At 43.0% G+C, this 12,085-nt stretch overlaps 1 protein-coding gene across 2 annotated transcripts in view; it reads right to left on the bottom strand.

Moving 5' to 3' along the window:
* The window catches only part of LOC139464824 (ubiquitin carboxyl-terminal hydrolase 40-like), a 58,623-nt gene that overhangs the window by 34,760 nt on the left and 11,778 nt on the right, over positions 1-12,085 (bottom strand). Inside the window, exons 10-19 of one of the 2 annotated variants that reach the window (XM_071246343.1) lie at positions 10,731-10,871; positions 9,178-9,246; positions 8,195-8,481; positions 7,232-7,395; positions 5,734-5,815; positions 4,436-4,604; positions 3,510-3,597; positions 2,152-2,225; positions 1,607-1,908; positions 411-483 (exon numbers count right to left, since the gene is read on the bottom strand). In XM_071246343.1, coding sequence (XP_071102444.1) covers positions 411-483; positions 1,607-1,908; positions 2,152-2,225; positions 3,510-3,597; positions 4,436-4,604; positions 5,734-5,815; positions 7,232-7,395; positions 8,195-8,481; positions 9,178-9,246; positions 10,731-10,871 — 1,449 coding nt within the window. The remainder of the gene's footprint in view (positions 1-410; positions 484-1,606; positions 1,909-2,151; positions 2,226-3,509; positions 3,598-4,435; positions 4,605-5,733; positions 5,816-7,231; positions 7,396-8,194; positions 8,482-9,177; positions 9,247-10,730; positions 10,872-12,085) is intronic. The other variant, XM_071246344.1, reaches the window with a different exon arrangement.

Raw genomic sequence — 12,085 nt, 5'->3', positions numbered from 1 at the left:
TTGATTGTACAACTGTGTTGCAAGGTTTGATTGTACAACTGTGTTGCAAGGTTTGATTGTACAACTATGTTGCAAGGTTTGATTGTACAACTGTATTGCAAGGTTTGATTGTACAACTGTGTTGCAAGGTTTGATTGTACAACTGTATTGCAAGGTTTGATTGTACAACTGTATTGCAAGGTGTGATTGTACAACTGTATTGCAAGGTTTGATTGTACAACTGTATTGCAAGGTTTGATTGTACAATTGTATTGCAAGGTTTGATTGTACAATTGTATTGCAAGGTTTGATTGTACAACTATATTGCAAGGTTTGATTGTACAACTGCATAGAAAGATTTCACTGTTCACCTGGATAATACAAAACAAATAGAGGTAATAAATGTTGAGAAACAAAACTTAAAAGCCGACCTGCACACATCTGTTTTCCACGACCACAATAAACTGGTTTCCCCTGCTCACAGCTGCGGGGGCCACGGCGTCACTGAAATAAATGTCAGTCACAAGCGGAAAGTCAAAAACTGCTGTATAAGCATGAAAAACACCCATCACGACCACGCACAATCTCACCTGAGGAGCAGTGTTCAATACCTAGAAGGGCGAGATGAGGTGAAATGGGGTTTAATGTCACATCCAAGATTATTGCACTTATTGTGTGTGTGTGTGTGTGTGTGTGTGTGTGTGTGTGTGTGTGTGTGTCTGTGTACTTGTACGCTCTAGTTCAGACTGATGTCGATTTATAGTGCTAGCCTACTGAGATACCATGCCGCAGTATAACATGATAACATGAATACCCCACTCAAGACACAGTATACTGACTCCGAGCCGACCAGTCCTTGTTTTAGCCCCTTAATGCCGAGCACCAGACAGGGTAACAACAAGTACCATCTTTTATCATCTTTAGGTATGACGCGGCCGGGGATCAAACCCCGGAAATTCCGCTCTCTACCAGACCACGGAGGCGGTCATACCGAGAAGGGTTTACTCTTGAAACAATCACAAGAATTTTTTTTCAATATGACCTATTCTAACTTTACAATTGACAAACTAGTTGATTTGTGTCCAACGTATTGCACTAGATGCACTTATTACCACCTAAGGGGCGGTGGGGTAACCTATTGGTTAAATGGTTGGCTCGTCACGCTGAAGACCCAGGCTCAATTTGCACATGGGTACAATGCATGAAGCCCATCGCTGGTGTCCCCCGCATTTGTATTGCTGGAATATTGCTAAAAGCAGATTAAAACTATTACCACTAGAGCCAATTTCAAACTCAACTGTAGAGGCATAGGGGGAAATCACTCATCATTTTTTTTATTAAAGTATGACTAATAGTATTTGATTTAAAAAAAACCATTTCACATATGGACAAGCTATTGATCTAAAAAAGAGGACTGGTATGGTGCTGACAAACCTAGAAACATGATCGGGGCGGACCTGGATTTGAACCCACGATCATAGGTTTCTCGTGTGCCCAAGGGGCACAACTCTGCACAGCGAATTGCGGCACCTTAGACGACTGGGACACACTTGAACCTAATCCATTTGAAGCTAAGCACAGGGATGAGAAACACAAGAAAACAATATGGATGCCAAATAAAACTCACTTTTGTTTCGTCTTGTCTTCAGCAACAATATGGTCTCCATCCTGGAAACTCAGAACAGCCAAGGGCAAGGAAACATCCTCGTCATTCAAGGACAGAAAGGCAGGCGACAGGTCAGATCCCACGATCTTCTTTAGAGTCAGATCTGACTCTTGTATTCCGGTTAAGGCACAGACTGACGATTTAAAGGCAGCAAACGAGATGTCTTTGGAAAAGCCACAGCTAAACTGGGACGGGTTGCCGTAGACGATAGTCAGATAGATGGGCTCACATTCCGGACCAGTAGGGATGGACCCCCCTCCAACCTGCCACAGAGGGTGGGGAGAGAGTGAGTGAATGTTGTTTTACACCACAGTCAGTAATATTAAAGATATAGGTGAGGTGTTCATAGTTGCCTCCCCTACCTGTGCCAGGATTTGGTGTTTGTGGGTTATAATCCAAAATTCTCAACATCCTGGCACATCGTAGCAATGCAACTGCATAAAATACACCAATATTATTTTAATTTCCCCAGTTAAATGTTACAGATACTAGAAGCAAATACAGACCAATTCCCCGTCCCACACGAACAGCTTGGCGTTGTTGTCGATGTTCAAAGATGAAATCAGCTTCTCAGGCTCATCTGAAACAGAGACATCCTTTGTTTGTTTGTTGCTTGTTTAATGTCGCACGCAGCAATATTCCAGTTACTGTATTCGACGTAATAAGCGCCCTGCTAATATTTGCTAATATATTGGCTGGTGAACAATCCCAATTAGCATGCCTTCCGATTGATCAATCTACACAAGACTTATTTATTCGCGTATAACATGCACTCATGTGTTATATGCACCCTTAATTATGGGCAATTAAATTCTGGAAAAATATATCTGTCGTACATAAACACTTCAGGCTGTCAGCATAAACCACGAAATTTATCTTTCAACTCTGTATTTTTCACCAAAATAATATTCTAATAAGAGCCACCTATTTCTAATTTCAAGAGTGCCCTGAATGCTTAATACGTCGAATACGGTACATGTATATGACTGTGGCTGGTAAACAGTCAAGTCTGGTGCAGCATGCAGTATGCCATGATTGTTTATCTGATATGCACATGCCAATCATTCATGTTGAATTTATTTGTCCATCTTTTTTTCTAGCAAATCAATAAAAAAAAATTGCACAAAGCTTATTTGCATCCATGGTTATGCATTTTATGTGAAAATTCTAGTCTAGTTTTACTTGTATCAGCTGCAGACACTGACATGACTCAAGAGTTGATAAACTGGATGCCAAGACATGGGGCTGGTGGCAAATATAATCAGGAAACACAAAATGAAAAACATCTCAACCCTTGTCATGACCGTATTAAAAAACATTTCCAAGGGTTATAAAATAGACATCCATCATATGATATCTCTACGATGTCCAAGCGCTGAATGGTTTCAAAATGTGTGTCGCGACAGCAGCAGGCAAATCATGTCAATACAGTAATGAATTAACTCACCTGACCCACATTCATACAGGTGAGCATTAACTCACCTGAGACACAATCATACAGGTAAGAATTAACTCACCTGAGACACAATCATACAGGTAAGATTTAACTCACCTGAGAAAGTCATACAGGTAAGAATTAACTCACCTGAGACACAGTCATACAGGTAAGAAGGAACTCACCTGAGACACAGTCATACAGGTAAGAAGGAACTCACCTGAGACACAATCATACAGGTAAGAATTAACTCACCTGAGACACAATCATACAGGTAAGAAGGAACTCACCTGAGACACAATCATACAGGTAAGAATTAACTCACCTGAGACACAATCATACAGGTAAGAAGGAACTCACCTGAGACACAATCATACAGGTAAGAAGGAACTCACCTGAGACACAATCATACAGGAAGAATTTACTCACCTGAGACACAATCATACAGGTGAAACCCAGCAGGTAAATCACGCATTCTGTGCAGAGTCAACTTGTCAGGAACCAGATTCCCACCCACCTGGAACAGATGATATGTCTGTGACGGGACCTTGAGTGATTTTCATAATAAAAGTCTATTTCATAATAATTAGTGAACTTCAGCTGCAAGTCCCCATTTTGGCATAACGGATCTGCATTATTTGAAATAGTAATTAGCATTGTTTTGAAAGTTATGAGATGTGTGTAGGACTTTGTCTTTGTCAGTGTTTTTATGTTTTTATGCTTTGTGTATATACAAGGCTAAAAATATGTGAAAACACTGAATCTGGATTTACTGTTTTACCAATCATTTTCCAATATGTAAACATCAGGAAGTCTTTGACTGAAGCAGATTTTCTGATGGGACATAGAAGAAGGCAGTACAAAAATAACGATAGAACTTTGGTATAGGTCACAGACTTGATTACACTTGTATTATCATTTGGAAGTTTAAATAATCAGCTTTTATCTCATTGTAGCTATGTTTATGTACCAGACATAATCAGAAGTCAAAAACTATAAACCAATTGAACATATCTGATACCATAACATTAATAATGTGACATTTTCAGTGCACCAACTTTAAACTTGCCTTTGTGAGTTAGTAATATCGATGTCACTGTGTTAATTATATTTGCTCAAGCCCCAAACTGACACAAATGGTAGACTTTAATCTCCTTGGCCAAGTCACAAACAGGTGCTGGCAACGAAGGATCATGATCAGGATTCGAAACCCGGATCCTGGCAGCAAAGGGATGCAACTCTGCACAGCGTATTGCATCCCCTCACACGTCTGCATCACCCATTCTCCTTCTATAAGGAATCACTGAAATAAGTCTTACCTCTCTCACAGACAAAATTAACCAAATATTTCGAACCTCTCTAACAGACACCAACAAGTCTGCCACAGATTTCCGTCTGTCGATGGTGAGTTCGGAAAACTTCCCGCTGGGGTGAGACAGCTTCAGCGCTCCCTCCTTGTAGTGATAGTGAGGCTCGAAGTGGAGCTGGACGGTGATCGTGTTGACCTTCATGTCGTACTCTTGTCTGCGAACAAAAGCAGAATTTTAGAACAAACCGTTCGTGCTATAGCTCCACAAATGTAAGAATGTCATCTACAGAATGTAAGAATGTCATCTACAGAATGTAAGAATGTCATCTACAGAATGTAAGAATGTCATCTACAGAATGTAAGAATGTCATCTACAGAATGTAAAATGTCATCTACAGAATGTAAGAATGTCATCTACAGAATGTAAGAATGTCATCTACAGAATGTAAGAATGTCATCTACAGAACGTAAGAATGTCATCTACAGAATGTAAGAATGTCATCTACAGAATGTAAGAATGTCATCTACAGAATGTAAGAATGTCATCTACAGAACGTAAGAATGTCATCTACAGAATGTAAGAATGTCATCTACAGAATGTAAGAATGTCATCTACAGTGTCAGGGGCAGGATGTGTAGTGACCGTACAAAAGTCCTGTGATTGTATTTCAAACCACTGATTTTCAGATTTGAGGTCAGACGCTTAACCAAAGAGGTTAAGGAGGTTAAGGAGGTCAATCAGCTAACTTGCAAGGTGAGGTGGTCATCTGTTGGCTACTCCAATCCCTGCTACAAGCGTTTTCAAAGTGTGTTTATATGATGCAAGCCCGACAGTTATAATTCCTTTAAACCAAGTTTTAAATGTCACATAAACTATGAGTCTTCATGATCTTCCGCAGAGTGAAGAGATATTCGACTGCCCTGGATTTAAACCAACATTCAGTCTCAGAAATAATTTGCTTTCATATTTTTCCTGAAATTGTCTTTTAATACATAATGAAAAGGAGCAGGGAAAATCTCTTCATTTTCAGAAATTAAATACCTAGATTTGCCAAAGTATTGTAGACTTTCTTAAGAGGTTTCAGATATTATTGTTTCAGGGTCTGTATGAGCAGCTACTCAGGCTTCAATGTTCGCATTGAATAGGGAGTCAAATCAGACTCCCCTCGCAGATAGAGGAGAAAAATCTGACCCCCCCCTCCCCTAAACGGAAAAACCTGACCTCCCTCTCACCTGGAGGAGACAAACCTGACCCCCTCTCACCTGGAGGAGAAAAACCTGACCCCCTCTCACCTGGACAAGACTACCTGACACCCTCTCACCTGGAGGAGACAAACGTCTCACCTGTCTTTTGCCAAGTTATCATTCTCAAGCAGGATATCTGCCAGGATGTTGTCTGGAATCTGGTACCCAGGATTTCCATCTGCTGAAGAAAAATAACAAGACAGTGGAGAGTGTGTCATACAATGTGTAGTTTCTGGGCTTCAGGATCCTGGCAGACCAAAGGGGCACAACTCTGTACATCAAATTGAAGCATTTTAGACAACTGGGCAAACAAGTGAGGACTGAACACACAATTTGATAAAATATCCAAAAAAATATTTCATGATCCCGAAATGTGTTTTGTTCAGTGTGCAAGAATTGTTCATAACAGAAGTACCCTGCAGTCAGTTGCCTTCCCGGTGTATGTGCCTGAAGCATATACAGTGCTGGGTGTATCTTTGGGCTGGCAGCCTACATCACTGAGCAGTAACAAGCAGATACCTGCATGACAAAGTCATAGGCACTTCTGGTCTAAAGATCTTGACCTTCTTATTCAGCTATGTGATTTCACAAATGTAAAGTTATGGTTATATACTGCAAATACAGTCTGAATTATCCTGTTCACAAGTAAAGAAATCTGTCAATGACCTTGACATTGTGGAAGTGGAAAAGACCAGCCTCCCCTCTCAAGTGGAGGAGACAACCCAGCCTTCCCTCTCAAGTGGAATAGACAAACCAGCCTCCCCTCTCAAGTGGAAGTGACAACCCAGCCTTCCCTCTCAAGTGGAATAGAAAAACCAGCCTCCCCTCTCAAGTGGAAGTGACAACCCAGCCTCCCCTCTCAAGTGGAATAGACAACCCAGCCTCCCCTCTCAAGTGGAATAGACAAAACAGCCTCCCCTCTCAAGTGGAATAGACAAACCAGTCTCCCCTCTCAAGTGGAGGAGACAACCCAGCCTCCCATCTCAAGTGGAATAGACAAACCAGCCTCACCTCTCAAGTGGAAAAGACAAACCAGCCTCCCCTCTCAAGTGGAGGAGACAAACCAGCCTCCCCTCTCAAGTGGAATGGACAAACCAGTCTCCACTCTCAAGTGGAATAGACAAACCAGCCTCCCATCTCAAGTGGAGGAGACAACCCAGCCTCCCCTCTCAAGTGGAATAGACAAACCAGCCTCCCCTCTCAAGTGGAATAGACAAACCAGCCTCCCCTCTCAAGTGGAATAGACAAACCAGCCTCCCCTCTCAAGTGGAGGAGACAAACCAGCCTCCCCTCTCAAGTGGAATAGACAACCCAGCCTCCCCTCTCAAGTGGAATAGACAAACCAGCCTCCCCTCTCAAGTGGAGGAGACAACCCAGCCTCCCCTCTCAAGTGGAATAGACAAAACAGCCTCCCCTCTCAAGTGGAATAGACAAACCAGCCTCCCCTCTCAAGTGGAAGAGACCAGCCCCCCTTTTCATGATACTTTTAGGGAGGCTTTACAGTGAGGGGCTGCTTATATAATTATTAATTCCTCCTCTACAAGGTATTTGATTAATCTTGTTTTAAAATGTCAATGTGGGAGCCATGCCGACCTACCCTCCTGTGTTCTCGACTTCTGTTTTCTCCGATAGAACAACATGTATGCACTCTCCCTCCCTGAGAAGTGGTTTTCGATCTCCTTCACCGTGATGGGGGAGACTCGGGAATCGTCGAAGTTGAACCACCGATATCCCACTGGTGCAGACTCTGGGCTTGGCGGTCTGCACACAATAACACAATAACACAATTACACAATAACACAATAACATAAAACAGAGCCACAAGACGCTGAAGCTCACCTGAATTAGGAAGAAATGACGACGGGAAAGTTTAAAATTAGATCAGAACTCTGAGAGCATGTTTTAGAGCCACCATCACTGGGTTCGTTCATACAGTTTCACCTTCACCGGCCTTGTAGTTTCTTCGGAGATGTCAAACATGGAAAAGTTAGGGACTGACAACCAGATAACAGACGACAACAGACAACAAAAGCTCACTTGACTTTCAGTCAGTTGAGTTTAAAACTGGGATGGGTCTACTTGTCAACCTTACAGGACAACTTGTGTCAGATGTCCATTAAATTGCACAGATGCATTGTATCTATTTTCCCTACTATTAAACCGGAGACACCATTGGTCATATCTAGCTAATCTGCAAGTCATTTCTGACTAGTAGCTTATGTAACATAGCTAGATTTGGGAGAAAATAACTTGTCCATCTAAATTTTCACAAGACTCGGACAGGCTAATGGCTGTGTCCTCCCTGGTATTTGATGTGGGGCGGTCGGGTAACCTAGTGGTAAAATTGTTTGCTTGTCACACTGAAGACCTGGGTCCAATTCCCCAAATGGGTAAAAGCCCATTTCTGGTGTCCCCACCATGATATTGCTGGAATATTACTAAAAGTGTTGTAAAACAATACTCATTCACCATTTGATATGGTAAAACAAACACCAAAATAGAATGCCAGTTTAGATTGCAGGAGAAATACAAACGTACAGAATTAGGAAGTTGTACATACTTGTGAGGATTCCTGTTTTCCTTGTCCCCAGATTGGACACTGGTGGTGTCATGGCTGCCACTGACGTCTGCTACAGCAAGATCTGTCCCCGCTGCCTCCTCTGTGACAGAGGACGCACTACCAGTGTCTGTGACTGAAGACACACTACCAGTGTCTGGGAATAAAGACACACTACTTGAGTCTGTCCCTGTAGTCGTACTGTCTGTCGATGGAGGCTCGCTGCCCGCCAACATCACCCATCTAGAGTCGGGGTTGTACACGATTTGGCCCTTACGCTTGCTCAGGTACTGAAATGAAAATAATTTCTGTACAGACAATTCCAAAAGATTTCCCAAGGCATCAATTAATCATAACTATCATCATACTTGTTTCTAAGAGAACGCAAATATTTAATGTCAGAAGGAGTGGTAGAGTTACCTCCCCTGATTCTATCAGGCACCAAAGAGGAGGTGAGGCGAGGTGAAATGGGGTTTAATGTCGCGTCCAAGATTATTGCACTAATATAGCGTGTGTGTGGCTGCTTGTACAAGTCTGGACAGATGCCGATTAATAGTCTAGCCGAGATACCATGCCGCAGTTTAACATGAATACCCCACTCAAACACACTATACTGCCTCAGAGCTGACCTGTCCTAGTTTTAGCTCCTTAATGCCAAGCGGCAGACAGGGTAACAACAAGTACCATCTTTTAATGTATTTTAGTATGCAGTGGCCAGGGATTGAACCCCAGACCCTCTGCTCTCCGGGCGGACGCTCTACCAGCAGACTATGGAGACGGTCCATCATAGAGAAATAATTGGTTTTCATTTAATAAATATTGTCAAATTTCTCATCACTTGGAATCAGTTTTGCAGTTTATCCACTGACTATGAGTGTTTGTTTGACAACCCCCCAGAATAACAAGGGAGGGATACACCTGGTCATGTTACAACACCAGCCAACGTTGGCTGACCATTTCCCTGAAGTGATGTGGTCAGTGTGTACCTTGGTGAGAGTCCCATTGTTCTTCTTGAAACGCTTGTTCCATGTGACGCCTGTCTGCTTGCTGATTTCCTGAAATCACAACAATGTTCACTCTGACAGTATACACCAGACGGACATCCACAGACCAGGAAAACCTATTGCTTTACGTAAAACCACAATTTTCACACCGATAGTTGTGACAGGAGAATTTGATTTATAATCATGCAACCTCGAAAACTTTAACACGGGGTATTCTGAAAGATAGTACCGGGCTTAACGACTGAATCCATAAATCTATTAGCCATGGTTGGTCAGATGTTATCATGAAGGGCCAAAGTTGAGTATATGATGACGTATTGTTTATGTTAGTTTGCAGATAAGCCTTGACATAATATGGCAACGTGATTCATAGCCCGTTGTTAGGCAAAATGAGGGCATTATCAACCAGTGGCCAGCACCATGCCTGACAACTTGTGGGGCATTTTATGATAATTCTGTCCATTTTATCTAAAGTGAACAATCATGTTGAACTTGTTAAAATTCCCCATAGCTTCCCCTTGTTACACAAGAACTAACGTAGCCGTGCTGCATTACTACGCTACTGCTGATGCCGCCACTTCCTTCACTCCCTAACTTGGGCTGCTGTGGCAATGGTCTGCACTCACTAACTTGGGACGCTGTGGCAATTGTCTGCACTCCCTAACTAGGGCCGCTACGGCAATGGTCTGTACTCACTAACTCGGGTCACTAATGCAATGGTCTGTTCTCACTATCTCGGGTTGCTACGGCAATGGTCTGTACTCACTATCTCGGGCCGCTACGGCAATGGTCTGTATTCACTAACTCGGGCCACTACGGCAATGGTCTGTATTCACTAACCCTGGCCACCACGGCAATGGTCTGTACTCACTAACTCGGGCCACTACGGCAATGGTCTGTTCTCACTATCTCGGGCCACTACGGCAATGGTCTGTACTCACTAACTCAGGCAACTACGGCAATGGTCTGTATTCACTGACTCGGGCCACTACGGCAATGGTCTGTACTCACTAACTCGGGCCACTACGGCAATGGTCTGTATTCACTAACCCTGGCCACCACGGCAATGGTCTGTACTCACTAACTCAGGCCACTACGGCAATGGTCTGTTCTCACTATCTCGGGCCACTACGGCAATGGTCTGTACTCACTAACTCAGGCAACTACGGCAATGGTCTGTATTCACTGACTCGGGCCACTACGGCAATGGTCTGTACTCACTAACTCGGGCCACTACGGCAATGGTCTGTTCTCACTATCTCGGGCCACTACGGCAATGGTCTGTTCTCACTAACTCAGGCAACTACGGCAATGGTCTGTATTCACTGACTCGGGCCACTACGGCAATGGTCTGTACTCACTATCTCGGGCCACTACTTAATGGTCTGTACTCACGAACTCAGGCCACTACGGCAATGGTCTGTACTCACTAACTCGGGCCACTACAGCAATGGTCTGTACTCACTAATTCGGGCCACTATGGCAATGGTCTGTAACCACTGACTCGGGCCACTACGGCAATGGTCTGTACTCACAGATCCCAGTTGGTCCACTGGCATGGCCTGGTTAGGATGTTTCTGCAGGATAATCTCAATGAGCTCGGCAGGGGAGTTGGTTTTGATCAACTCTACAGCTCCTGTTTTGCGCTTGCTGACAATCTCCACATCTACCTTACCCTGGAACAGAGTCAAACAATGTGTATGTTGCCCATAATCTCCACATCAGGTATCAGAGTCAAACAATGTGTATGTTGCCCATAATCTCCACATCAGGTATCAGAGTCAAACAATGTGTATGTTGCCCATAATCTCCACATCAGGTAACAGAGTCAAACAATGTGTATGTTGCCCATAATCTCCACATCAGGTATCAGAGTCAAACAATGTGTACGTTGCCAACATTCTCCACATCAGGTATCAGAGTCAAACAATGTGTATGTTGCCCATAATCTCCACATCAGGTATCAGAGTCAAACAATGTGTATGTTGCCCATAATCTCCACATCAGGTATCAGAGTCAAACAATGTGTATGTTGCCCATAATCTCCACATCAGGTATCAGAGTCAAACAATGTGTACATTGCTAACATTCTCCACATCAGGTATCAGAGTCAAACAATGTGTATGTTGCCCATAATCTCCACATCAGGTATCAGAGTCAAACAATGTGTATGTTGCCCATAATCTCCACATCAGGTATGAGAGTCAAACAATGTGTATGTTGCCCATAATCTCCACATCAGGTATCAGAGTCAAACAATGTGTATGTTGCCCATAATCTCCACATCAGGTATCAGAGTCAAACAATGTGTATGTTGCCCATAATCTCCACATCAGGTATCAGAGTCAAACAATGTGTACGTTGCCAACATTCTCCACATCAGGTATCAGAGTCAAACAATGTGTATGTTGCCCATAATCTCCACATCAGGTAACAGAGTCAAACAATGTGTATGTTGCCCATAATCTCCACATCAGGTAACAGAGTCAAACAATGTGTATGTTGCCCATAAACTCCACATCAGGTATCAGAGTCAAACAATGTGTATGTTGCCCATAATCTCCACATCAGGTATCAGAGTCAAACAATGTGTATGTTGCCCATAATCTGCACATCTACCTTACCCTGGAACAGAGTCAAACAATGTGTATGTTGCCCATAATCTCCACATCAGGTATCAGAGTCAAACAATGTGTATGTTGCCCATAATCTCCACATCAGGTATCAGAGTCAAACAATGTGTATGTTGCCAACATTCTTCACATCAGGTATCAGAGTCACACAATGTGTATGTTGCCCATAATCTCCACATCAGGTATCAGAGTCAAACAATGTGTATGTTGCCCATAATCTCCACATCAGGTATCAGAGTCAAACAATGTGTATGTTG

This window comes from Haliotis cracherodii, unplaced genomic scaffold (genome assembly GCF_022045235.1).
Source record: "Haliotis cracherodii isolate W230 unplaced genomic scaffold, xgHalCrac1.p SCAF_17, whole genome shotgun sequence".
Classification (NCBI taxonomy): domain Eukaryota; kingdom Metazoa; phylum Mollusca; class Gastropoda; order Lepetellida; family Haliotidae; genus Haliotis; species Haliotis cracherodii.
This window is presented reverse-complemented; position numbering and strand designations above follow the sequence as displayed.